Source organism: Rhinolophus hipposideros (genome assembly GCF_964194185.1).
Source record: "Rhinolophus hipposideros genome assembly, chromosome: 11".
NCBI lineage: Eukaryota > Metazoa > Chordata > Mammalia > Chiroptera > Rhinolophidae > Rhinolophus > Rhinolophus hipposideros.
This window is the reverse complement of record NC_138057.1, coordinates 77525694-77553288: the sequence shown is the minus strand read 5'-3', so window position 1 is coordinate 77553288 and position 27595 is coordinate 77525694. Positions and strand designations below refer to the sequence as shown.

Below are 27595 nucleotides of genomic sequence, written 5' to 3'. Positions count from 1 at the left end.
ACCCAGAGAAAACCCAATCCCTGCCCTGCCCCGCCCCAGCCTGGGCCCCCTCCAGGCTGATCCCTAGTCCTTTCCACCCACCTCTGACTTTTGTGCCTGGAGGGGCCCTTGCCTCTGCCCTGACCCCACACACTGGGTCCATCCTCCCAGCTCATCCAGGATTAGCTCTTTCTGGTCTTCTTCCTGGCTTTTCACTGCTCTCTCCCACTTTCTTTCCAGAAACCACTGGGGCTGGCTGCTTACCAGGTGCCCAGAAATTGAATTCCAGGAGTATCTGGGAAAAGAAGCTGGGCCAACAGGAGGACACCTGAATGCCAGTGCACATGCCACCACTAACTGTGACCTCCGACAGTTGGGGATTAGAAAGTTCCCAGGCCACCAGCATCAACACGTGGGGGGAAGGGGAGGGAATGCAGTGTGGGTTTGGGGGGCGTGCACACCAGACTGGCCCTGTGTGACTTTGCATTCCAAAGGTGGAAGAGGTCCTCAGGGAGTTGTCTGGGCCCTTCCCAGCTCTGAAATTCTCTAGGTCCTGGGAGGATTATGGAAGGGAGGCTGTACATTAGCCAGCAGCTCAGAGGAAGGTAAAAGATAAAGGGGATCTTAGAAAAAGGAAGGGCCTAGGGAGTGGGGGCTTGGATCTTCAGCATGAGGGAGAGCCATGGTTCCTGTCCCCCCCCCACCCCAGGCCCACAATGTTTGGTGTCTCGAGTTAGGCTGGTCCAGTGGAGGCCAGAGGTTGGAACAGCACACATACACCCACCCGACTAGCTGGCCCTGCTCAGTAGACAGACTATTCTGGCTGCAGCTCTGAAAAGCAGCACTGGCCTTCCCTGAAATGATGCGTTCTGAGTGGCGAAGGGACAGAGTGTCTCGGGAGTGAGCACGGGGACACAGCTCAGCCCCCAGGAGCCTTGGCCCAGAGTCACATTGTGTTTTCTGGGCCACCGCACTGGGAGTTGCTGCTTGCCTCGCCAGGCTCCTGAGGCTGAAGGGACAAGAAGTTCAGAGGGGTTAGGCTGGGTGAGGAGGGCAGGCAAAAGAACCATGTGGGAAATACAGCGGAGACTCAGCTCTCCGTCCTGGCCCCTTCTGATGCAGCCACTCAACAGAGGAATGTGCCAGGAGGACAGTGAGGGTCCATTGGGGAGGACTAGCAAATCCCCTGGGAACCCCACCAAAGGCTTGTAGTGGCGAGTCAATGAGGCAGACTGGGGTCAGTCCCCACGTGCCCCTTACTTTCACCATCTGTAATTTGGGTATAAGAAATACCTCTTGTAAAGAGGATGATGCTTTACTGCTGATAAAGAGCTTGTCCCAGGGCCTGGCTCTTAGTAAATGCCTACCAACTATTCACCAAAAGTTAGCAGGGGCTGTACTGGGTAGAATGTGAGGGTATTTTAATTTTATTTTTTGAACTTCCCCAAGTTTTCCAATTGCTGTTGTGATCAGAAAAAAGACTACCATTGTGGTTTTAAGTGGGGTGGCAAGTCCTGGGGTGGGGGGAAGAGCTGGGCCTCCCTCGATTTTGTTCATTCATTCTCAAAACTCAGACTTTGAGAAGTGGGTGGGTGGTGTTTGTTTTTTCCAAAAGCTAACCAACTTCAGATCAAACATTCCTGCTCTGAGCACTGGGTGGCCCCAAGGCTGGGGTGAGGGCATGGGAGTTGGCAGGGAGGGGCCAGACCAGACAGGAAGGGAAGGCCTCCACTGTGGGGACCCAAAGGGGCTTAGACGGGGTCCTGGCCCATTGCTCAGTCTCCTAGTCAGAAAGCCCACAACAGGGGCAGAGGGACAAAGTCCTGAGGTCACCTGCAGGGGTCAGAGCCCATGGAGTTAGGGGAGACAGACTCTGGCCTGTCCCAGAGGAGGTACCCAAGCAACAGGTAAGGCCTCATTGCTAAGGACAAGGTCAGACCCAAGCGCATTTCTCCTTCACCAAAAGACCACTGCTCCAGGGCCCCTACGTCAGCCCAGGCAAGCCTCGCTGGTCCAGGATAAAGATGTCGTTTATTAGGTACTAGGAGCCAGGTCCTCTGCTGAAAAGTCCACCGACCTGCATAATTATCATGCGTAAGCCTCAGGACAATCCTGCAAGATTGCCAACACCATACTGACTTTACAAATGAGGAGACAGAGGCCCAACATCAGATAAATAGCAGAGCTAGTATCTGAAGGCAGCTTTGCCCATCTCCCTGAGCCTCCGCCCTGGACCCCAACACCTTCAGCAGGCCCTCAGAGGGGCTGGGAGCAGGTCGGGCCGTCCCATGTGACTTCAGCCCCACCTTTGCAGAGCCTGGGGGACTGGCTGTTGGTATTACAGGGACCTTTGAGAGCACCGAGTGGAAATTCCCATTGTACAGATGGAGCTATGGAGGCCACGGGAGGGAACAAGCCTGCCCAGCTTCCTATAGGAGATGACTGAACTGTGACAAGGACCTCAGACTACTGGCTCCCGTTTCAGTGCCTTCCCCTCCCTCCCCCCTTCCCCCATCAAAGCCCATGAGGGCCCAAACCACGACTGGGCTGGGCCGGCAGAGAATATGCGGGCTGTGGAAGCCCTGGCTGGGGCCCACGCCTGACACGTCACAGCCGCTCTGTCCAGCTCACGTCCACGGGATGGGGAGAGGAGCAGAGTTAACTATCTTGTAGGTCCACAATAAGTACTCACTCAACAAACTAGTCCACAGACCCCAGCCGGCCTCAGAGCCGAGGGAAGGGTCGCCTCACAACATGGAAACCTCCAAAGGCTACTTTCTGTTCCAGATTTATTTGATATTTGAATGAGTCTACAAGTTCAGACCCACATGTAACGGATTGCTTCATGGTTGTCAGAGGCTAGTGTGCGTTATTTCTGAGGATTATATCCGATGACACGACGCAGGAAACACAAATGGACAAATAGACATAATTGTGAAGACAAGAGACGCTAAAACGTGCCTTAGTGTCCAAGTGATTGATCTAAGGCGGGGACCCCAGTGACTGATCTAAAGTGAGGTGGCTTCCCCGCCCCCAGGTGCTGAGTGGGCCACGTGTGCCAAGGCACCTGGGACAGAAACTGGAACCAAAACCTGGGGAGCCTGCTCTTCTAGCGGTGCGGTCCCCACCTGTGACCCCGCCTCCAACAGTCTGTTCTGAAGGACCAGGTGGGGACAGGGTTGATGTAAGCAGCTGAGGCTAGTGGTGGCACTGGGCAAACTCATGATACATGAGGTGGGAAAGCAGAGTCCGGGCGAGGTAGCTCCTCTCGGCTCCTTAACACTGTGATGAGAGAGGGTGGGGGAGGATGGAGCACCGTTCATCCGGGGATTAGCCAACCCGCGTCTCCTCCCCTCTTGGCAGCTCCAGAACATTCCCTTTGGCCAAAAGCCACAAAAATGGGCGCCTGCCAAGACTCATGGAGGAGAAAGAAAACAAGACACCAAAAACAAAACAAAACAAAAAAATCCCCGCCTTAGGGGAGGAGAGGAACAAACAGAACTCTGGACCAAGGTCACACCACATTTGGAAGACATCCTGCAGCCTGCACCCCAGGGGGGAGGAAACACAATTCAGTGTCTTGCTGCTCTGTTCGTGGAACACTGTTTCCCCCCACCACTCCCAACTCTAACTCACTGGCCTTTAGTGTTGCTTTTTGGGTGTTTTTTTTTTTTTAGCTTTTTTCTTTTTAATACCCAAACCCTTCATTTTCAAAGCTTACAAAATTTTTACTTAAAAAAAAAGAAAACACATCTGAAACTGACGAGGCAGGCCCCAGGCCCGGCCTTTCCCCCTGGTGGCCAGCTCTCCCATGGCCATGCTGCCAGAGCCCAGCCTGGCACCACTGGGGCGACCGTCCCACAGCTGCTTCACCCTGGACCACTCTGTTCAAGGCTGGGTGGGCACTAATTGCTGGCGGCATCACCACAAAAGGAAAAGGGAAACACAGCCCACCCTTCCTTAAACACCCCCCATCTGAGCTGAACATACTTGGGAATGTATAAGTTACGGGGGGAAGGGGAGGGGGGGGCGAGGAGGTGGAGAAAAATAAATACCAAGAGCTAAGTAGACGTCCCTGGACCTCTGGCTTCCGCTCAGCCTCGGGGGCAGAGATGGCCTCCAGGGAGGAGGTCCTGATTGTCCAAACACTGCGCTGGGAGACAGAGCTCCCCAACAGGCGCCTGCCCTGGGGGGCATGAGTTTCAGAGGGAGAAAAGGGGCCAGCCCCTCAGGTACTGTGCTGTCACCCCGACCCCAGGCTCCTGCCCCGGTGGAGGCTGGGCTGGCTGTCCCGGGTTTCCGGGTTCCAGGGCCAGAGGACCCTGGTGGTCCCTGTGCTCAGCCGCTGCCATGGCTCAGGCTTGCTCCTTGTCGGCCCTCCAGAGCCGCTCCTTCACCTCGGGGGGCAACGTGTTGAACAGGTCCTCCTCAACCACCAGACCACTGCGCTTGAGCAGCGGGCACTCGCCCAGCTCCACGGGCAGGCACTCCAGCCGGTTGCCCCGCAGCTCGATCTGGGTCAGGTTGGTCAGCTCGCCCACCCTGGAGGGCAGTGACTGCAGCACGTTGTTGCCCAGGTGCAGGGCCCGCAGCTTCCGGCACTGGAAGAGCTCTGGGGGGAGCGCCTCGATCTGGAACGGAAGGAAGAAGCAGGGGGAAAAGTGAGGTGGGCACAGCTTTAGACCTCAGGGCCTCCGGGCCGGGCCGAGGCTTCCCTTCCTGCCCTCCCTCCCTCCCCCGGCACCTTCTATGAGGCCCATTTCAGCTCACTCGGCCCAGCACCAGCACAATCTGGGCCAAAATCTGGCTCACTTCCACCTGTATGAATACTTTAGGTCTCAGCTTTGCAGTCACCTCCTCCAGGAAGCCTTCCCTGACGCCCTGGGGCATCTATGGCACCCATGTCCCAGTAATAGCACTGACCTCTCCATGGTCAAACTGAGTGATCACCTGTCACCGGAACTGTGGGCTCTGAGAGGGGAGGACTGGGTCCACCTTGTTCCCCGCTGTCTCCCAGCATCTGGTACCCTAAGAAGCATATCACACCAGCCAGCTACTACCGACTCCAGCCCCTCCTCCAACACCCAGGGATCACCAGGAACCAGGTGCTGGGAGACACCAGTTGTTGGTCCTGCCTGGTTTAAGAACCATTTGAAAGCAGAGCAGCACGCTGAGAAAATTCCACACCTCTAAATGTTGCTGGGAACTGGGAGAGCTCACCGATAGGGGTGAGAATCCCAGCTGTGTCATTTTCCCTTCCTGGGCCTCAGTTTCCTCATCTGTCAAGTTCACAGGCTGATCATGAGTGCAGGGAGCCCAGTATTGGCCATTTGGAGTCCCCTCCTTCTGATTTTGCAAAATCTGAATAACAGGAAACCTCCATTAGCCGCTCACTACATGGGCAGGGCAGGGCAGGCTCACTCTGAGACTGTTAATTTATTTAACCCTCGGAACTACCTGTAAATACTCTAGGAACACTCTTCTCATTTTACAGATGGAGTAACTGAGGCCCTGAAGAAGCTAAGTTGCTTAGCAGTTCACGGCTGGAAAGTGGTGAAGCCAAGTTGAACCTGGTTCAACAGCTCACGCTCTGCTAAGTATTCACACTTGGATGAATAAGGAGCAAACAAGTGGGGACACGCTGTGTCTCCTGGCACCCAGGATGAGCTCCCCAAATGCCAGCTTCTCCCCTGCCCTTCTGTGTCAGCTATAAACATTAATTCTTATTGAGCCTATTTGTCCTAAAATGACCTCCTTCAGATGCGATGGGTGGGAGGGACCCTACCAGCTCTGAGGTTGCTCTGTCACTGTCCCCATTTTCTTTTTTCTTTTTTTTTTCAATTTTTATTTTTGTTAATGTATTGGGGTGACAATTGTTAATGAAATTACATAATTTCAGGTGTACAATTCTGTATTACATCATCTATAAATCCCATTGTCAGTTGACCACCCAGAGTCAGTTCTTCCATCACCGTATATTTGATCTGTCCCCATTTTCCTGCTGAGGAGGCTGAGGCCTGAAAAGGTGAAATGCAACGTGTCCAAGGGTGCAGAGCCAGGAAGGAGCCTCCAGCAGCCCCAGACACGGAGGCAGGCAGCCCCCGAAACCCCCTGCCCAGGAAAGGACACGCCTTTTCCAGTGTGACTCAGATTGGAGAGTCCAGGCACGCCAGACCTCGGACGACTTAGACGCCTACCTCCCTGCCTCTCTGACTGCAAAGCAACCTGTGTCCTCCATATACCAGAGATGGTCACAAATCCTGTTCCTCTCCCCCAAATTAAAACTGTGCATACGTGGGAGAGTGAATGAGGGAGAAGGTCAGATCCCAGGTTGCTTCCCTCTGGAGAATCTGCCCCCAGAGCCTGGGACACACCCAGGAAAATTGGGCTCCTGGGCAGAAGCCATGTTTGGAGAGTACCAAAAACCCCAACCCTTGTTTAATACGTATAAGGGGGACCACGTGTTTCCCTCAGAGCACAGTGTGGGCCAGATTTCCGCAGGGCCCCACAACTCCAGGATGCACTCTGCTCTCTGAAAACCTGTACCTCCTCCAGCGTCCTGTCTCAACGATCCTCCACCTATCCAGACAGCCACGTAAGAAACCTGGAGTCACCCAGACAACTCCCTTCTCCCCATCCAACCCAGCCCACATCCTGTGGGTTCTACCTCCAAAGTCTCTCCGAAATCCGCCCGTGTCTCCCCATCCCTGACAGTCTTTCCCAGTGCAGGCACGCCCTACCCCTGCTGCTGCAGGGTCTCTATAACCCCATGACTGCTTATCGTGCCCCGCAAACCACCGCCTTGCACCGCAGCAAGAGCCATCTCTCTAAATTGCAAGTCAGCTTGCTCCTCTATGCACTTAATCAGCAAGAATTCGGGGAACATTTGCTACATGTCAGGCATTGAACGAAAGAGCCAAGGTCCTTGTCATGAGAGCTGAGGGCCTGGCAAGGAGAACGGACATGAAATAAATAAAAATATGATCATCCAAATAGAAGTGGGAAGAACAGGACGCTCCTACCAGCCCTGGTGAACAGCCTGGCCCCGGCCCTCAGGGGAAAGCCCAAATTGTAGGAGAGGTTCACTGCTCCTCCCCAGCCACTTTCAGTTACTTCTGGACAGGACCTACTATACTCCCTTTCGTCTCGCCTGGCTAACTCTTCCTCATCCCTCAGAGCCAAGTGAAATGTCCCTTCCTCCAGGAAGCCCGCCAGCCCTGGGTTAGTGTGGGTTGAGGCCACTTGTGCTTCCAAGCACCTCGTGGCCCAGCGTAGCTCTCATCACACTGTGCTAATTGTTGGTTACTTGTCTTTCCCCACGAGATGGTGAGCTCAGGATGGGTGGCCCGTGGACCTTGTTCGTCCCTGTGTCCCCATCACCTCATTCCATACTAGGAGTGCTCAAAAAAAAAAAAAAAAACATTTGCCAAATCAATGAACGAATGATTGAGTGGACGAAGGAATAACTGCCTTATCAAGGTATTCCTTAGCATAAGTTTAAACCTCGGAAAATAGTACTCAAGAGCCATCCCCACCCCTGCTGGCCTACCTGCAGGCCAAGGTGGCCCACAAGGAACCATCAAGGCCCAGAGGGAAGGAGAGGGGCTCTGGCTTAAAAGGAGGAGCCAGACTAGGATGGGCCCAAGTGAGCTATTTTCCCTATAAGGCTTCTGGCATTCCAGGGGCGGGGACAGGATGTGATTAAGCAGTGCAAGAAACAGGGTGTCAGAGGGTCTCCTTCCTGGGGACAGTGTGCCTGCCTGCCGCCAGCTCCTTTCCTAAGAAGTGACCTCAGCCAAGAGGCATGACCTAACAAGCATGCTGGGGGTGAGGAGCTGGGGTGGGGGACAGGACAGGGAACCAGGCTGGAGGCTGGCAGTACCCTGCCCCTGCTGGAGGGCCCATCAAGCCCTGTGCCCTCACCGCTCCCAACAGAGCAGGACACAACAGGCGTTCCAAAGGGTTGTGGAATGACCACATCTGACCCAACTCCAGGGGCAATCTGAGAGAGCCACATGGGCCCCTTACACGTATTAAACAAGGGTTGGGGTTTTTGGTACTCTCCAAACATGGCTTCTGCCCAGGAGCCCAATTTTCCTGATCAATGGGTGGGTCCCAGGCTCTGGGGGCAGATTCTCCAGAGGGAAGCAACCTGGGATCTGACCTTCTCCCTCATTCACTCTCCCACGTATGCACAGTTTTAATTTGGGGGAGAGGAACAGGATTTGCGACCATCTCTGGTATATGGAGGACACAAGTTGTTTTGCAGTCAGAGAGGCAGGCGTCTAAGTCGTCCGAGGTCTGGCGTGCCTGGACTCTCCAATCTGAGTGACACTGGAAAAGGCATGTCCTTTCCTGGGCAGGAGGTTTCGGGGGCTGCTGGAGGACTGTGCCCTGCACAGGCTGACACAGAGCAAGTGCTCTCTAACCGACAGGGTTGCTCCATGCCGCTGCCTGCAATGGAGGCGCAGAGGTGGTGGCTGAATCAGGGCCCTCCCATTAGTCTCCCAGCCCTTGGCCACGGACTTCCAGACTTCCATCACCATCCACCTCACTATGAGTCTCCGCCCTGAAAGTAGGGATGGGAAGATCTGTTCTGGCCTTTCCCTGTAGGTCGCGAGGAGGAGTGGACAGGGGGAGGTCTCCCCAGAGGCTGTGACTTTGTTTCCATTGCAAAGGCCAGACCACAAAGCCACAGGAGCACCTGCCCTCCATCCCACCCGCCTGCCTCTGTGGAGCTGCCCTTGCTTCCCAGGCCAGGCGAGGGGCTAGTGCCCAGGTACCACTGCACAGGGACTGCCAACGGTCTCGAGGGTGTCTCCAGGGCGTGGCCTCCCACACTGCCGCCGCAACGGTTTGCACTATTTCCTCTCCAGAGCGGCAAGTGACAATTCAGCCCCAGCTAAGCTCAGCTCTGCCCTCCGCCACCCCCCAATGCAGAGGGGAGGGGTGAGAGTGGTGCTGAGAGCCGTGGAGACGGTTTGGCTTCACCTCGGGGCAGCAGCCACCACACAGTGTCTGTCCCTGGTGGGGCCACATTGGTACTTCAGCTCCAAATCTGGTCGTGGACAAAACACCACCAGCTCCAGGCTAAGTCCTGCCTCCCATAAGCCAGCCCCAAGAGCATGAGGGAACCCCCGGCCTTGGAGCTCCTGCCCCTGCACATCTCTGCCTACGAGGAACCTGCCGCAGGGCACCTCGGGGACGGGCCCTCTGACCACACCCTCCCTCGTGGCAGGAGAACTCGGCAGCGGTGCATGGCTGAGGCGGGCTCCCAACTGCATGGATCCGGATCCAGCTGGTCTGGAGTGGGGCCCGGGGACTCTCTTTTCAACGAGCTCCTTCCGGGTTCTGGGAACCACACGTGAGGTCCTGAGACACTGGGCCTCCAGAGCAACGCCCCCACCGCGGGCCACCCACGGCCAGGCCACTCACCCGGTTGGCCGTGACGGCCAGGTTCTGGAGGTTCTGCAGGAGGCCAATGTCGGCGGGGAGGAAGGTCAGGTTGTTGTGGCTGAGGTCCAGGTAACGCAGCTTGCGGCAGTAGAAGAGCTGCGGGGGGATCTTCTCAATCTTGTTGCGGTTCAGGTAGAGGCGCTCCAGGTTGGTGAGGTTGCCCACCTGGATGGGGATGTAGGCGATGTGGTTGTACCACAGCTTAAGGCAGGTGAGGCGGTGCAGGTGCTGGAAGCTGATAATCTCCTCGATGGTCTTAAGGTTGTTATCCTTCAGGTCGATCTCCTGCAGGTTGTGGAGGCTGAAGATGGAGTGGGGGATGCGCTCCAGGTCGCAGCGGATCAGCTCCAGCTCGGTCAGGTTCACCATCTTCTTCAGGCTGTTGAGGACGATGAGCTTGGTGCCCTCGTTGTTGATGGACAGCTTCTGCAGGTGCACGCCCACGTCCGTGACCACCTGCGGCAGCTTGCTCAGGTTGCTCTTGAGCCGCAGCACCTTGAGGCGCTTGAGCTCGCGCAGCCCGTCGATGACGATGTAGCGGTTGTTGTCAGCGCTCAGGTTGCCCGTGAGGTGCAGCTCCTCCAGCGTCTTCAGGCTGTAGATCCACAGCGGGATCTCCTTGATGTCCGTGAACTTGATGTGCAGCGCCCGCAGGTTCTCGCGCAGGAAGGCCAGGGCGGGCGCCTCGATCTTGGCCGCTGTGTGGTACAGCCACAGCTCCTGCAGGCCCGTGAGCTGGGCAATGCTGGGCGGGATGGTCACATCCGGGATCAGCTCCAGCTTCAGCACCTCCAGCTCGGTCAGGTCGAACACGGTGTCGGGGATCCCGCTGAGCATGAAGAGGTGCAGCTCCAGCTTGTCCTGCGCGTTGCGGGTGAGCCGCTGCCGCAGCTTGTCCAGCGTCCACTCGTTGTTGAGGTTCAGCTGCCGCAGCTTATTCTCGCTCACCTCCGACAGGAAGACGGCAAAGCGCTTGGAGTAGAGCGGGTCGTACTGGTCGATGAGGTGCAGCATGAAGGCGAAGTCGTTCTTGACGTCGGGGATGTCGCTGTAGCTGCTCTCCTCGCGGATGGACTCGAACGAGTACTTCTTGAGGGAGCGTCGCAACATCCACCAGAGCGTGTACATGCAGATGAGGCCGTAGAAGATGACCAGGCTGATGTAGAAGGACGCCAGGATCTTGAAGAGCGTGGCCAGGGGGTGGGCGCAGCGGTAGGTGCGGTAGCCTGTCAGGCTCTCGATGTCCACGGTGCAGTCCACGTCGAACTTGATGTTGTGCACGTAGTAGACGGTGTAGCAGATGATGAGGATGAACTTGATCACTTTGATGATGGTCTGCCGCATGTACAGGCGGTACACGATGTCCCCTTCCTCCACGTGGGTCCGGAACTTCTTCACCTTCTCGAACAGCGCCTTGGCCTGCTCGCCCTCCTTCTTGTCCAGCACGCCCGTCTCCGAGCGGTCCACGATGCCCTGCTCGATCCGAGACTTGGTCCTCTGCAGCATGGGCACGGTGGCCTCCACATCCTCGCTCACCGTCGACGACTTCTTGTCCATGGAGCCGTTCATCTTGCTGAAGGCCGGCTTGGGGTCGCTCTCCTCCACCACCGTCTCCGACAGGGCCCGCGTGGTCCAAGGCGAGTCGAAGCACTTAAGCAGGATAGACACAAAGTGCTCCAGCTTCGAGCTGGTGCGCGGGAACTTGAACCAGAAGTTGCTGCAGGCCAGGAAGATGAGCGTGTGCAGAAGCACCAGGTAGGGGAAGTACTTGGCAAACCAGTGCAGACGGTTCTCGTAGCACACGGCGTCCACGTAGTTGTATTGGTGCCGATCCAGGTCGTATTTGATGCCCGTGGGGCCCGTGTCAGGGGTCGGCAGGATCGTGGCGTTGGGGTAAGTGGGCTCTGGGCCTGGGGATACCCAGCCCCGGAACGAGTCGTTGCAGGAGTCCTTGGTGACCCACTTGCAAGGCAGGCAGATCATCTTGTCCTGGGTGACCTGCAGCGTGCCCCCAAAGACCGCGATCATCAGCATGACGATGGAGATGTAGTCGGTGAACACGTCCCACCACGGCTTCAGGATCCGGTACGCCGGCTGCGTGTCCGCAAAGTAGCGGAGCTCCGTCACTGGAATCATGGCTCAACCTGAAAGGGGCCCACAAGAGGGGTTACTACAGGGTGCCCTGGCTTTCTGGGACCCAGGGCTCAGGGGAAGGAGACAATGGACATATTGTCCAAAGTTCTACCTAGAGTCTAGTGGGGGAGTCCAAGCCTTGACACTCATGGGCCAGTCCGTGGATCGGCCTTTCTCTAGAAACAACCGGGTGGCTGAGACACTGCCGTGGGAGAAGGAAGGCAGCCTCCCGATTTAACAGACAGGAAGACTGAGCACTGAGGTCAGGGCCCACACTAACAGACCGCTAATGCAGCCTCCCACGGCCTCCCCTGAATTGTAGGAAGAGCTTTCGGGAATTCCTGTCTAGACCCATCCTCTTCATGTTCAGACTGACCAGAGGGGCTTGTTGAAAACACCCAGTTCACTCGGAGCCAGCTGCCATGAAGCTGCTCCAGTGACCTGAAGAGATTTCTGCGACGTGAGAAAAGTCAAATGCAGAAGAAGGGTCTTAATGGAAACTCACTTTTATAAAACAAATAGGGAAGTCTAACAACTCCTACATGTGTGCATGTAGTTATGTCCATACAGGACTCTGCGAACTCTGGGGGCAACTGAGGACATAGCAAGTGTGCCGAGAGGCTCCTGGGGGAGGCCACCGAGAGAGAGAGAAAGAAAAAAAGGTTGTTCTCTCGAAGCCGGATCACACGATCACACATAGGCATTTGTGGAAAACTATCTCAGGCTGTGTGTTCCGTGTGTGTGTAAAAGGAAATTCAGGTTCTCCCGCCAGAGTCCAATTCAGTTGGTCTTGGGTAGAACCGAGGAACCTGGTTTTTTAATATGTGACTTCGGTGACACTAACGATTGACCAACTTTGGGGAACGCTGGATAAGAAGCCACATTCAGGAAATCCAGCCAGTGACATACAGGACATGAGCAACAAAATACATGTGCGGAAGGAATACCGTCCTTGGTCAACCTGCCAAGGTACATTGCTCTTACAACGAACGGTTTGTAAGACGTAACAAGATGAAAAAGGTACTAAATGCTCACAGGAGAATGCCGGGAAAATATAAAAAGCATAAGGACAAAATTGAAATCCCCCGAAAAAACACCACCCAGGGTTACCCACTGTTGGCTTTTCAATGAGTAATAACCTTCCAGTCCTTTCTGTGTCTGTTTTTTAAAAATAAAATTGTGGTTTTACTTTATGCCCTATTTTCTAATCTAGATTTTAAACCAAGGTGTAAATACCTGTGTTTTGCTAAATGGTTCTGTTCCTCTTGGGGAGCAACAAGGGTGCCCAAGGGTATGGAACTGGGGCACCTTATTTTGATTCCTGATAATATAATGACAATGGTAATGAACGCTTCCTTACACAGGGCCTCCCCGCAAACTTCCTGTCACATCCTTCGAGGGCGCTCTGGGATGGGTGCGGAGGACAGGAGGAAAGCAAACCAGGACCCTGTGAGGAAATCGGGCCACTTAGATGGATGCGTGCCACACACCGTGCTAGTCCTTCCCATGGGGTCCCCCTCATGGAATCCTTTTGATGTCTAGACGAAAGGCCTATCTTTGGCCCCACTCCACTGATGGAGGAACTAAGGCTCAGAGAGGTGAAGTCACCTGCCCCGTGTCACACTGCTGAGGGCAGAGCAAAGACCAAGCCCCAGCCTATCCCTCCACCTCCCCGCTTGGGTCCTTGCACTGTGTGTGCTTGCTCTCCACCTGCCCAGAGGCCCCACACGCCAGCAGTACCAAGACACTGAGCAGAGGAGTGCAGCTACCCCACGCCCCGGGGTTCCCAGCACTCAGGTCACCACAGGGCCAGCAGACATCAGCAGTGCCCTGGGCTGGTGGCTCCAGCCCAGGGGTCGGCCCTCCTGGTGAGGACAGGACGACAGGAAGGCCCAGGTCCTCTAATGACCAGCTGGCTCCTCACACACCCACACTCCTGGAAAAGTGGCAGTCCAGGGGAGGGCCCGCTGACTCATGCACCCAGCCTCCAGCTGAGAAACCTGGACTTCAAGACACTGGCTCACCCTCCCGTCTCTCCCGTCCTGGCTTCCCGAGTCCACATGCAGGGGCGCACCCAAAGACTGCGGACAGGAAAGGAAGGGCCAAGAGGAGAGGGCCTGGGGCCTGCGACAGCCGGCCCTGGAGAGGCCAGAATGAGTATTTCACAGCAGGAAGCCAGGTGTCGGGGGTGGAGGCAGCATAACCAGGCAGGATGTGGCTGCATCCTCCCTGTTTCGGAGGGCGGGGTGGGTGTGTCGGGAGCCTGGAGGATACGCAGTCTCACAACGAGGGCTACGTCTGGGCCCCTGCTGTCTGGAGCTCTGCACGCTGTGCCCTCCAGACTCCTGGTTCTGAGGCGGGCACTGTTCACAGCTCTCTTTCCGGGTGAGGGAGCTTGAGGCTCAGAGAGGAAGAAAACAGTCAAGTCTTTCTGTCCCAGCATGCCTGGCTCTCAGCCCCACCAGACCCCCCAACACCTGGTCTCCAAGCACATCCTGAACTCTGCTCAGCCCTCGGCTTGGTCCGGTGGGGGAAATAAAAGTGACCAAGGTGTGTCCCCCACTTCAGGGGCCTCTCGGACCAGTGTGAGCATGTGGGGAAGATTGGGAGAGACTCGACCTGGTGTGCAGGCAGGGGCAGCTGTGGCTATAGCAGGAGAGACAGACGCCAATGGCCTGCTGGGAAGAGCTTCAAGCAGGTGACCTTGGGCAGGCTTGCCATGGGCTTTCGGCCGCAGGCTCCGTACAAGCACAATGTGCAGGACACCTCCCCGGGCTGCTGGGAAGAGTCCGAGGAATTTCACGCTTTTATAGCGCGCTTAGTGTAGACTGTGGCTGAGTGCAGAGTGGGGTGGGCGGTCGGTTGGGCTGGTGTCAATTCTCCTTGCCCTCCTTGTCATCTGGGACAGTCCAGATGCTCCTTGGGGACAGGAGTCTTCAGTATATAGTATGTGCTCGATAAATTCTGAGGGTCTTAAGAGACCTCAGAGCAAGATAAGCCTGGAGTGGGCGCAGCGAAAGGCATGGGCCGGAGGGTGCGGCCGGGAGGCGGGGCAGCCAGGACTCCTGCCCTCTCAGCACCTTGCTTTCCCCATCCATAAACTGGGGATGGTTACAGATGCCCTGGCAAGTTCTATCAAGAAGTCATAGAAATGAGGTTCCCCAAACTGCCTAGGGGGGACTCTGGGCAGGTGGAGAGCAAGCATAGAGGTGGAGGGACACTGGGGCCATTCTGGGCACTGCCACTCAGTAGTGCAGACGATAAGCACTCATCTGTGGAATGGGGCTAGAACAGGCTCGGGCCTGGCCCTCCAGGGCAATCCTGACTCCAGCAGACTCACGATGAAAGAATGAAAGTGCACAGAAACAGAGCACGAAGAAAGGAAATTGAAGAAGGAAAACTGTCCGTAGGCTTGCAGACACCTGGCAGAGAGACAGAGTTAGGCAAGGCCCAGCACACAGCAGGCACACCATAGTACATCCTGGTACGTTAAAGAAGCCACGAGAATGCCACAGGGGCTTTTCAGCAGAACGAAGTAGTTCTGCACATTGTGCCATTTTGGAAGAAAGCGAGATCAAGAATAATAAATAAAGACAACCCCATTTTCATAAACCCTTGACCAACAGGCCCTGCACCGTGGGAAGCGTTCCCTCTTAGAGTGGGAACGGGAGGCAGAATGGAAGGAAACTGCAATTTTTACCAGCATGCATTATCTTTGCGGTTGAAAAGCAGTACAGGATTTAAAATAAATGCAGCCTAAAAAAAGGAAAAACTTGGCCCTTGGGTGTGGGGATCCGGTGTTCTTTTGCAGCTTTAGGAAGGTAATTTCAGGAGGGAACTAGGGATCTGGCTCAGGTCAGGCCTCTGCCCCAAGAGATGGAGAATCTGGAGAGGATCCTGAATAGAAGACAAAGATTAAGGGTTGAAATCAGGGCGGCTGAGAAAAGACCAAAAGGCAATGTGCCCTGCTGTCCTCTGAGCTCTGGTCCAGCTAATTCTCCTTCTTCCAGAACACATGCATCACTTTAAGCTGGAGACAGTGCCCTCCTAGAGGTCAGGGGTCAACACCCACCTTCGAGGTGGGAGACCCTGTCTGCACTTGGTAAAGCCCGGAAGCAGAAGCAGACGGCCAGAGACCACAGAGGGGTCGGGTGGGGAGGCTGGGAGCCCCGCAGGACAGCAGTGCTCGTCGGGTCCCTTGTGCAGAGCCTGGAATACAGAGCGGGGTGGTAAAGGTTTGCTGAACCGGGCTGAGCCCGGGAAGGGGAGGTGGTGGGAAGGACTCTAGAACCAAGATTCGGTTACGGGAATGTTTATCACAATGTTATTTATACCCCAGGAAAACTGGCAACAATCCAGAGGCCCATTACTGGGTGACTAGTGAAGCACCTATCGAATGACCAAATGATGGAATGCTACGGAATAATGAAAACACGTCAGAGCAAAGCACTTGACGACTTGACATGAGACAATCTCCAGAGTATGTGAAATGTAAAAAGTAGCTAACAAAACTGTGATACAGTAACCGTTCCTCAGTAAGTTTTCATATATGTTCAAACAACCTTGGTAGTGAGATTAGACAGCTGTTTATAAACTTTTTCACCCCAAACTTACCTCTATTATAAACATATGTCATTTATGTAATCAAATAAAAAGATTTTAGGGCGGCCGGATGTCTCAGTTGGTTAGAGCGCGAGCTCTGAACAACAGGGTTGCTGGTTCGATTCCCACATGGGCCAGTGAGCTGCGCCCTCCACAACTAGAGTGAAGGACAGTGACTTAGAACTGATGGGCCCTGGAAAAATACACTGTTCCCCAACAGTCCCCGATCATAAAAATAAAAATAAATAAAAGAAGAAAGATTTTAAAAATCACTATTCCAAGTGATCGACAATGGCTGACAATTTGGAATAAGGTGGGAAGAGACACACCACCAGGTATTAAGACTTACTACAAAGCTCCAGGAATTCAGACAATATGGTGCTGGGGTGCAGATAAACGGGGACCAAAGGAATAGAAGAGCAAGCCTAGAAAGAGACCCTGAAATTTCTGGAAAATTAGAGCTGACAGTGTTCGCTTTCCAGGTCAGGGGGAAGAATGGGTGTCCACAAATGGAGCTGATGCTCAGTTATTCACATGAAAAAAGCATAGCCCCAACTACCTCCTTACGTGAGAATCAATCCCAATGAAATAAAGATCTAAAGCAAACTTGAAAATGTTTAAAGAAAAATCTGAGAGACCATCTTACTGTCTTTAAGATAGAGAAGCATGTCTTATCACAAAAAGTACAAACCCTTATAGGAAATGATTGATATACTGATCACACGAAAGTTCAAATGTATGCACATCAAAGGCTATAATAAGAAACAAGTGAAAAGAACCCACCACTTGGAGGTATTTGTCATGTGTAGAACTACCAAAAAGGTTTAATATCCAGAACAAATACAGAACACCCACAAACATAAGAAAAAGACAATCTAGTAGGGAAAAAAAAAAAGGCCAAATATATGAATAGGAGAAAAAATGCAAATGAAAATGAATGTATGAAGTAATTCTTAACCTCAGGACTAATCAAGGAATGCAAATTAAAATAATCAGATGCCATTTCACGCCCCTGCGAGTGGCAAAAATGTTGAATTCCCAGAGACGGGGTGAGGGTACACAGATCCCACAACCCAGCAATTTCTCTCCCGAGTTACAGATCTTGGAGAGTTGCTTTCCACATACATGTGAAGCCACCGACGGGATAACAGAAATTCAGCAACAACCTAAACGTCCATGAGGGGGAGGATAAACTGCTCTAATTATACAACGGAATGCAAAGCAATGGAAGTGAAGTAGTAACATGTAGTAGTAACATGTAGTAACGTGGCTAGACCTCAAAAACAATGTTGAGCCAAAAAACAGATACAACATAATACACACATCATATAATGTATATATCCAAGTGTAGTGAAGGTCTAAAAACCTGCATGGAGAGCCCGAAAATCAAGTAATAATTTTACCTAGAGGGGAAAGAAAATGGGATTGAGGGAAGAGGTTCAATTGTGCCTGAAATAATGACAGCATGAGAGAGGGAGAGAGGGAGGGAGAGAATCTGAAGCAATTATGGCAAAAATTAAGTTCTGACAAAGCTGAGTCCTGGATAAAAGATGTTTGTTCTAGTTTTATACTTTTCTGTGTGCTTAAACGGAAATATTTCATACACAATTTACCGTTTCTACCCCTCCTGCCTGGCCCTGGCTCTGGTCCGCACACACCTGCCACAAGCAGCTGGAGGAGCAGCTACTGGACCGGTTGCCAGGGCAGCAGGTTTGGCTCCTTCCCCCTGGCCTGCTCCTCACGGGCCCGGCAGCACCTGTGTGGTCTCTGAGGCTCCTGCAGACGCAGCATCATCCATCCCTTCCTGAACCTGCCTGCTCCCGCCCCCCTCCCCCACGCAGAAGTGGGTAGGGAGTAGCACACACAGGTGGGGAGAAGCTGCAGGACTGGGGAGGCAGCGAAGCACCCCAGAGGGCCCCAGCCTCCCCTTGGTGGCAGGCAGATCTCAGAGAGTGCACGGAACAAGAGCTTCGGAGTTAGGGAGACACAGGTTCAAATCCAGCTCTGGTATGAAATAGTGCCATGACCCTAAGCAAATGATTTAGCCCATTTTTAGCCCCAGCCTCTGTTTTTGCAACTTTAAAATAAGAACAATGCTATCTATCTTATAGATCTGTATACAGTGACCCAAAAGATGTCCAAACAATATTAAGTAATAAAAAAATGCAAAAAAAAAAAATAGGAAAAGAGATGTTGACCAGTATATAAAACACATCATCTGCAAAAGGGCAAATGCCGTAGGATTCCACTGATCAGAGGGCCCGAGAAGAGTCAAGTTCATAGAGACAGGAAGTAGAATGGTGGGTGCCAGGGGTTGAGGGAGGGAATCACGAGGAGTTAAGTGTTTAATGGGGACAGAGTTTCAGTCTGAGAAGCTGAAAAGAGTTCTGGAGACGGATGGAGCTGATGGTTGCACAACAATGTGAATGACTTAATCCTTCTTCTAGGGTGTAAATTTGGTACTCTTATAAGTTGAAGAAGAAAAAAAAAAAAAAGCTTGGGAAAAACCCAAAAGGTCTTCCTCCCTGGGAGGTTTCTAAGAATTATAAAAGACTACGAGAAGTACCTGCCATCTACTGTGTTGGAAAAACGGTGGCCGACTCCAGCCTGCCCTACCCAGGGAGCAGGGCGGAGTCCTCACTGCAGGGACCAATGACTTCCTCTCTGAGCCTCAGTTTCCTCATGTTAAAGGGGACTATTACAATAGAACCCTATCTCAGAGGCTTATAGTGAGAATTAAAAATAAGACAATGTATATCGTGTCTGGCGTAGAGGAAGGCACACTGTACTTACCACAACCCAGCTGCCAGGGCAGAAAACCCTCCGAGAATTTGGGGGAGGGGAAGACACCCAGGTGAGGGCTGAGCCGAAAGCACAAACACCTATAACACAGACCAGGCCCCCAGAACCTCCCGGAACTCCCAGAGTGTGAACTTCTGGAGCACCTCCCAGCTCAGGACCCCAGGAAAGGATGGGGGTGGATAGTCAGCGTTCTGTTCACTGAACGACTCCTCAGGTGTGAAGCCTGGTTCCTGTTGTTGATTTCCTTCTGATGCTTCTTACAGACAGAAAAGGGGTCAAGGAAATGATACACTGGCCCCTCAGTCCCGGAGGGAGACCACCCAACACACTCCAGCCCCCACTATGGCCTACAGAGATTTGGCTTCCACACCTGAGCGGTGGCAGCAGGCAACGCAGTGGGTAAACAGGGCACAGAGAGCCTTTTGTTGAAGCCCAAACAGAGACGCTGGGAAAACTTCCCAGGAGGAGGGGACGTGGGAGGCCAGCTGCCCTCCCTCACCGTTGGGAAGGCGGTCCCTCCAACACTCTCCCAGAGAAGGGGGCAGGGTCATTCCCAAGAGGGCCCAAGAAGACACTGGGTCACTGGCCCTGTCCCAGGAGGGCTCTGGGCATGCGAATCTGCTCCTTGGTCAGCACCCCCAGGCCTCTTCTGGTCCCAGAGCCAGAGGGCGGAGGAGGTGACCTCGTCATCGGGTGCACACAGTCCCCACACACCCAAGCGCAGGGCACTGCCCTCTAGGCCCCCACACCCAACTGGAATGAGTCAGCGGCTGGGAGCTGGGGGTGCTGCCTGGCTTGGCACTCTCCCTGTGTAGAAGGGCACACCCTCACTTCCTGGGGAAAGGAAGAGGGGAGCCAGTTCGGACCAGAGGGGGTGGGGCACCAGTTTCAGTTCCAAACTGCTCTCACATTGGGGCTGGGCCGCCCCTAGAGGCTCAACTTCCTGCAGACTCGCAAGGACAAGGACAGGGCCTGCCTTCTGGGGTAAAGGGTGACAGGTGGGGGACCTCCCCACTGTGAGCCCGCACACAGGAGCTAGAGGCCAAGCTGGAGGCGAGGGCTTCCCGCACCCCACCAGGCTGGTGTTAGAGCTGCTGGTTACTGACACTGCACCCAGTTTCCTGTGCCTCAGCTCCCAAGCTCCGCGCAAAGCAATAAGGTGGCTCCAGTCTGTGGCCTCAGGAAAGTCACTTCACATCCCAGGGCTCTGGTTTCCTCATCTGTAAAATGGGCTGACGAGTCTATTCCTGATTGGGTGGTGGTGAGGAATGAAGGAAGCAGTCCATAGAAACTTTTGGCCCAGTGCCTCCCATGTAGTTAGACTCTGTAATGTTAGCTGCTGTTATTACTATAGTCGGTATTATGAGTCCCTTTATGGGTATGAGGCCCAGAGAGGTTAAGTGACCTGCCCAAGACCACAAAGCTAGACGGAGGGAAAGATCACCCCTGATCTAACTTTCCATTGTGCTAATCTGCCTCAAAGGCAAGCGGATCTCCTGGGCCCACCCTGACACCCAGACCCCTGGAGATGCTTCTCCTTTTCCTGAGGGGGCCTGGGAAACCAGAGTGCTGTAGGGAAACATAGTAGGCCATACTCAAATGCCTCTGGTCTCTCGAGTACAGCTTTAAGGAAACTCTGGAAGGGAGCCCAGCTCTGGGTTTGGGCCCAGAAGCCAGGTGTCTGGTCTGGGCCTGTGGAGGCAGAGGGGCCTTAGAGACAGGTTTTAATCTGCTATGAATACTAGCACTGCCTTCCTGGACAGGTTACAAAATGTGGGCAGGACCATCCAAGGGAGGCTGTAGACACACGTTCTGCTGAGATCCTAGGGGACTGGGACTGAGGGGGCCCGGCTGCAGGTGATGCCTGGGGCCCAGCTCTCTGGCCTGGAGTGGGTGCTGCCCAGGCTGCTGACCCAGGACACCAGCTGGGAGATGTGCGTAGAGGATTCCCATGCCGCCCCGGCCCGGCCCTGGTCAGCGCATCTGCCAGCATGCCGACTTCAGAGGGCGTGAGTTTGGCAGCAGTGCCTCGAGAATGTCCAGGTGGCAAGTGAGAGCCGTGGAATTTTACAGCCACTTTTACTCCGGCGGAACACTGCTCCAGGCATGAGGCTACATTGCAACCATCTATTTAATTTTGAGGTTTTTAAGCCCTCAAGAGATGTTTAAATGTGGAACTTGCTACGAGATGCACTAGAAACGCATCGGGAGAGACAGCAGGGGCTGTTTGTGGCTGGGAGTAAAAGCTACTCCAGAAACCTCAGCCCCACACATCCTTGACGAGGGAAGGTTAAATGCCCTCCCTGCAGCCTGCCCCCTGCACACACACTGGGAGGTCACCAAAACCCTTCCTGAGGGGAGCTCAGCTGGCATCTACACCAAGGGCATCAATGCTCGTGGCAGAGGGACTCCGTCACCAGACCTGGGGACCAGGGCTGAAAGAGTCACCCTGGTCAGCGTATCCTGGTGTGGCCTGCAGACCACCAGCCTGGGGAGCTTCTCCAAAGTGCAGAGTCCTGGGCCCAGCACCCAGGCTCTGACTGTAGGTCTGTGGTAGTGGGCCCAGGGGAAACAGCATTTTAAACAAGCTCCCGGGCGACTCTGAAGTACCCTTAAGAGCGCAAACCTAGAGAAACAGAAAAGTGGGAGGTGGGGTAAAAGCATAGGCGAACTGCCAAGGCAAACAGACCTGGGTTCGAGTCCTGCCTTTGCCACTAAGTTGTACAACTTTGGACAAGAGCCCCCATCTCACTGAGCCTTGGTCTCCTGGCCTGTAAAATGGTGCGACTACCTCACATAGGTGACAGGGAAGGTGGCAAATGTATGTCGTGAGCTGGCACACTGCCTAGCGCTCAGACCGCGGCCACTGAAGATGACCACGGGACCTGAAAGCTCTGCTGCTGGAAAGAGGGAGAAGGCGGAGAGGCCAACTCCTGGGGGTCGCGGCCAGAAGTGTCTCTGCGAGAAGGAAAGAGACGCCAGGGAAAGGGTACGAGGGAAACACAAGGCAGAGGGGGGTTCAGGCCAGTGAACTGCGAATCCTGCCAGGTGAGGGAGGCATCTCGGGCACAGACCTCACCCCCAGCTTGATCCTACCGAACCACACTCTCCCGGCTCCACAAAACCAGGTCACCAGGCCCGAATCCCTTCCTGCCAAAACCTACCCTGAGGTCGCTTGTACCCTGAAAGAGCGTCTTCAGAGCCAGGTCACAGGGTAGTGCCTCACCTTCTTCTCACCTGCCCACCCTCAAGGCTAAAACCTGAAAGGAGCATCCCCAGGGGATTAAGACCGAGGCTTCCCTCAGGAACTGCCAGGGTAAACCAAGTCAGGGCCAGATTCAGGCAAACGCAACGACTCATGTGTGTCCCCTCAACCCTGCACCCCAGCCCCTGCCTCAGGCAGACAGGGAGCCGAAACCTGGAGACCAGACTCTCAGGCCGCCCCATGAGGTTCCCGCCACGCTGCCTGGCACAGAGAAGGAATTCTGATCGCAGATAAGTGGGACCTGCGGCTTCCTGCTCGCTGCTGGCCAGAGACACTGCAGCGCGGGCCTCTCTCTGCCGGACAGAGTTCCTCAAAAACCAACAGGAAACTCCTACAGGGCAGGGCCCAGATCTGCTGACCTTATCCCAATAAACAAGAGAGTCAACAAAATCACACACCAGGCATTTCCCACCTCCCTCTGCTGCTCAAAAACTCCAGCACGGTGCGGGAGGGGAGCCATGGGGATGGGAGAACCAGGAGAGTGTCGGGACTTTCTGACCAGACCCACACTCACAGACCTCCCCTCTCCTGGGAGAGCGGTCCAGGGGATACCGTTAAATGAAGCAACAGCAAGCTGTGAACCAGCAGCTGTAACGGGACCTGATTGTGGATAAATAAGCAAATGGTAATACATGTGGAAGAATATACCCCTTCCCATTCACACCTCTGGAGATGGGGATCATGGGAGACTTTCACTTTCCGTATGGCATTAAAACCAAAACATTATAACAACATAATGAATATGCAACTACGTTGGTGATTACAAAAAATAATAATAATAATAATAATAATAGTAATAAGATTATTATTTCTTTTAACATGCAGGCTGGGGAGGGCCAGGCCTTCCTTAACAAAAAGCTGGGGTGGGAAGTGGGTGCAGGGAGGCCTTGGGCACAGAGCACAGGCCCAGGATTACGGGATCAGATTGAAGTCGCATGTCCCTGTCTTCCTTCCTGATGAGTCTCGGTAAGTTGCTGCCTCCCTCTGAGCCTTAGTTTCCACATCTATAAACGGGGGATAAAGGCCACTGCCTGAGCTTCCTCAAATGGTCAAAGGAGGTCACGGATAAAGGTGTGTTTCACAAATGATAAAGCATCTGTGCACGCACCTGCGGTGACTAGGGAACACGTCTGGGACACACACTCTAAGTGCCTTCCCTAGGTCAACACATTAACTCTTCAAAATACTTGAAAGGGAGGTAAGGTGCTCATATTACCCCCTTTTTATTGATGAATGAGCTGAGGCTCATAGAGGTATAGTGACTGGTCCACGGTCACTCATGGAGCACGCGACAGCTAGAACTCAACCCCAGGTGTGACTACAACGTGTCGGTCCTCACCAGTGCACTCTCCTGCTTTGGGAAACTGTTTTCCAACATGTAGGCCAAAGAAGCCCCGTCTCCAGGGGTCCATCCCCATGATCAAATGAGTGTGAAGAAACACGACTTGCTAGCTCCCTCTCAGAGACTCATGTTCTTTTCAATGCACTCAAGGCTCTGAGAAGTCCTGCAGCAAGAAGTTGTTTCCCACTGTGACCAAAGAAACTGGTTCTATGGAACACATCTTGGGATATGCGGTCACGAGACAGCATTCAAAACAACCCAGACTGACAAGATCTGGGCTGCAGGAGATAAAACAGAGGCTGGCAGGGAAACTTAACATTGGCATTTGAAGAGCACAGAACTACATATGACTGGCCAGAGTCGGGAGAAGCAGGAAGAATTCTGTCTCCTGCCACCTCTGCCCTAGGACCTGCCACCTCTGCCATGGGCCTACAGTGAAAAGAGCAAAGGACTGTAGAGACGGACATACCAGCTTTTGCTCTCCAGGCTGGGGAAGGCCCCCAAGTGGAGGCCAAGGCTGGCTCAGTCCTTACCCCGTGGACGGCTCTGCTATCTGCGCGTTGGCTGTCGGTGCTGACGCTGGCCCACGTCTCTCTGGGCAGGGTTCTGGCATTCCTTTTGCTCCATGGAAGCTGCCTCCCTAAGAGAAAGCAAGAGCTACTGTCAGCAGGGATGTGTGTGACTAGCAGAGTTACCTGCTGTGCTGCCAACATTTTCTGAGTGCCTGCTCGGTGCCAGGCCTCAGCTGGGCTCTGGGGTGACAAGAGAGAATCAAACTGTCTACGGGGGAGATGCCAAGTCAACAGTTACAATTGGCTCTTGAGAGCCCAGGGCACTGCTGGGGAGAGCCCAAATGCTATGGGAACACAGAAGAAACACTAGACCCAGACCGGTGGGGTCAGGGCAGGAGTTCTGGAAAAGGTGTGGCCTGAGTTGACTGCTGAGGGAGTAGGAGATGGAGAAAGAGCATTCCAGGCGGAAGAAACAGCACATGTTTGCCTGGAGGGGACAGAACATGACATCTAGAGAATGCTGAGTGGTTCAGCCTGGCTAGATCCAGGTCTGCAGGTGGGAAGTGGGAGAGAAACACTATGGCAGGGTGAGCAGGCCAAGACAAATCCTCAGCCCACACACGGGACTTCAAATCCAACACAAAACCTGACCGTCATCTATTAGTCAAGAAGCATTTAGTGAGCATCTCCTACATGTCAGCGCTCTGCTCAGAGCTGTTCACAAGAGTGAACAAGAAAAGTTAGCAAGGTGGGGAGAGAAGCATGATCAGACTAGAACAGGGATAGGGGGAAGCATTGAAATCAGGAGCAGAGCATGTGGCCCAGGCACTGGGAAGGCTAAGCAGGAGTCAGCAGGAAGGTGTGGGGAGGGTGTGGGGGGTGGGGCGCCGGGGGAGTGCAGGCAGACAAAGAGACAAAGGGACTTGACTGGTTCTAGGAGGGACTGTGGCGCCTTCCAACCACTTATGCCACTGAGCACTTATCACACCTACTCAGGGTTAGGCACTGGGCTGGGAGGCAAGAATCAGAAGACGGCCTCTAGCCTCACAGGGAGACAACAACTCATCAATCCCACACAGGGTGATGGCAACTAGGCAGAAAAGCACCTAGAGCTGTGAAGGCACAGGCGTCATTATCTAAGCCAGCCTCTACCCCGCCCCGCCCCGTCCCCCTCCGCAGGATGCGGGATACCCACTGGGCAGTCCAGTCACTTGCCTGTGGCAGAGCCAGGACTAGAATTCGGGCCTCTGGACTCCCTGTCACTGATTCTTCTAGTTCTTCCTCTTCCAGGAAACACACAGTGACTACCCCCTACATGTTCACCCAGAGCTAATACCGTTTTCCTCTGTAATACTTCTATCATTAAGCTGTATCAATGTTTTCCTATCTGCCTCTCCTCTCAGACTGCAGCTCAGAGGAGGCCAGGCCAGGGATTGTGTTCTCCTAGCACCATTTCTGGACCAGACCAGGTACTTACTAAAGGATGGCTGAATGAAAGAATGAATGAACGAATGAATGAATGAGTCAAAGGATGAGGAGATGGTGTGCCGGGCTCTAGTGTCCCATGTCCATCCCCCCGACTCCTCATGAGGTCTCAGACCATTTACCTGTACCTCAGTGTCCCCATGCAAAAACCTAGAATCCACTCCACTCTCAGGAGAAGGCGGTCAGGAATCAGGCGTGATTCCTTTCCTCCAACTCCTACTGGTGAGGTCCAGACCAGGCCGGCAGCAACCCAAGGCCCAGCCACCACCTCGAGTTCTGACTGACTGGGGAAACCCTCAGGAGCCCCCACTGTCTAGCAAAGCCACTCAAAGTTTGCAGAGGAAACTGCTTCCTAGTGGGTGTGCCCCAGGGATGGAGTACAAAAGTATCTGGTTGATTTCCGGGAGGAAGTCACAAACATTTCTTGGGCCCCTGCTCTGTGTCCCACAGCCCTTGGAGAGCAGAGGGGCACTAGACCAAACCCCAAAGAATCTCTAAAACTGGGAAGACAGGGAGATAGAGCCTATGTCATTCATGCCCCAGCTTCTCTCCAAAAGCCAGTGCTCCAGTATGTCACCTCTCCTTGCCTCCCTGGTGAGCCAGAGGAAGACCTGACCTTCATGAAGGCAATGCCACGGGCACTGACCAGTCCCTCGGAATAAACTCCCACTTTTCCACCCCCTTCACAGGAAGTCCCACCAAGAGCAGACCTAACCTCTCCTGCCTCCAGTCTGCCTGCCAGTATGTTTGCTCAGATGGCAGGATACAGTTGGGCAGGGGTAACAGGGACTCCGAACGGAAAAGTGGGAGAAGCCCTCGGGAGGCTTTCCGCTCCCCCAAATCCCTCCTCCACAATTTAGGCCCAAATTCCCTTTTCCTTACCAAGCTCTCTCCCTCCTCATCCTCACACCTCATCCTCAAAAGGTTTCCTGGTAGGGCAGGGGACAGGTAAGCAAGGGGAATGTCCGCTCTACCCTTTCAGCCAAGTCCCCACCAGGAAGAGGCTGCAGGACACCCCCCAACCATCTCTCCTTTCCAAAAAAGGCAGCAGTTGCATCAGCCGAGAAACAGCCCAATCTTGGTGCACTCCCGTCCAGACCAAGGAAAAAGCCATCAACAAAAGGAGCAGAATCATCGTGAACCCTAAGGACCCGGCCACGCTCCTTCGGTCTGGGAGCCAACCCCGCTGGATCTCCGCTCCCCGATAGCGGGACCAGCCCGGACCCACTCAGAGCTGGCCCGCAGGCCTATCTGGATGCACAGGGCACGGGCCCCGGGCCCCGGACCGGTCTTCCCAGGAAGCCCAGCCTAGACAGACGCCAAGAGCCCAGCTGGGGACCCTGCCCTCGAGTCGGGGCACCGTTCCCGCCGGATCCAGGAGCGGGAGGGGTCCGAGGGGAGGGAGGGGTCGGGCAACCCAGGAGAAGGGAGCGGGGGGAACCTCGGAACACGAAAACGATCTGGCGAGAAGAGAGCCCAGAGGTGGAACCGCTACGAAGCGGGGGTGTGTGTGCGGGGAGGGCTGACGATCTGGGGGAACCCAGGGGGTGACAAGGGGACCTCGGGGAGCCGAGGCGGAAACTCCCGGTGTGTAGAGCGCAGGGAGGCTCGGGGTGCCTGGGAGGGGGGCTCGCGCGCCGCGGCACCCGGGACAGGGTGCGGTCCTGAAGACCCGGGGGAGGAGGGAGCGCGGACGGAGACAGAACTGAACCGCCGCGGGAGGCCCCAAGGAGCCGGCCGCAGCAGGCAGAGCCGAAGCTGCCTGGGGCGCCCGGGACCCGGCAGCTGGCCGGGGCGTGGAGTGGGTCCGGAGAGGTGACAGCTCGCGCCCCTTTCTCCATCCCACCTACTCACCAGGGCCAGCCACGCCGGGCCGCCCAGCAGGCAGCCCGTCGACCCCTGCAGCTCGTCCCGCCGCCGGCCGCTGCGCCCCTCCGGCGCCTCCTTTTGTTTGTCCCTCACTGCACCACTCAGCCTCCTCCGCCCCGGAAGTGACGTCACCGTCAGGCGCGACCGCGG

General features: G+C 54.6%; 2 protein-coding genes across 8 annotated transcripts in view; both read right to left on the bottom strand.

Moving 5' to 3' along the window:
• PHYHD1 (phytanoyl-CoA dioxygenase domain containing 1) overlaps window positions 1–4140 on the bottom strand; it is a 14715-nt gene extending 10575 nt beyond the window's left edge. For 3 of the 6 annotated variants that reach the window (XM_081065475.1, XM_081065478.1, XM_081065477.1), the window contains exon 1: window positions 4035–4140. Coding sequence is in view for 1 of the 6 variants with exons in the window: in XM_081065474.1 (XP_080921600.1) it covers window positions 82–155 (74 nt within the window). In the remaining 5 variants the exon portion in view is untranslated. Of the gene's footprint in view, window positions 1–81; window positions 695–4034 lie in introns of those variants that run through there. The other 3 variants (XM_081065474.1, XM_081065476.1, XM_081065479.1) reach the window with 3 other exon arrangements.
• Window positions 2751–27563, bottom strand: LRRC8A (leucine rich repeat containing 8 VRAC subunit A). Of its 2 annotated transcripts, none has more exons than XM_081065472.1 (4): window positions 27431–27563; window positions 24113–24219; window positions 9415–11579; window positions 2751–4610 (listed from the first exon to the last, which is right to left on the bottom strand). In XM_081065472.1, exons 3-4 carry the CDS (start codon window positions 11569–11571, stop codon window positions 4335–4337), a joined length of 2433 nt encoding a protein of 810 aa, XP_080921598.1. In that variant the 5' UTR covers window positions 11572–11579; window positions 24113–24219; window positions 27431–27563; the 3' UTR covers window positions 2751–4334. The 2 variants fall into 2 exon arrangements, with proteins under 2 accessions (XP_080921598.1, XP_080921599.1); XM_081065473.1 differs by having other exon boundaries at window positions 24049–24219; window positions 27431–27557.
• Window positions 27564–27595: the final 32 nt, after the last annotated feature.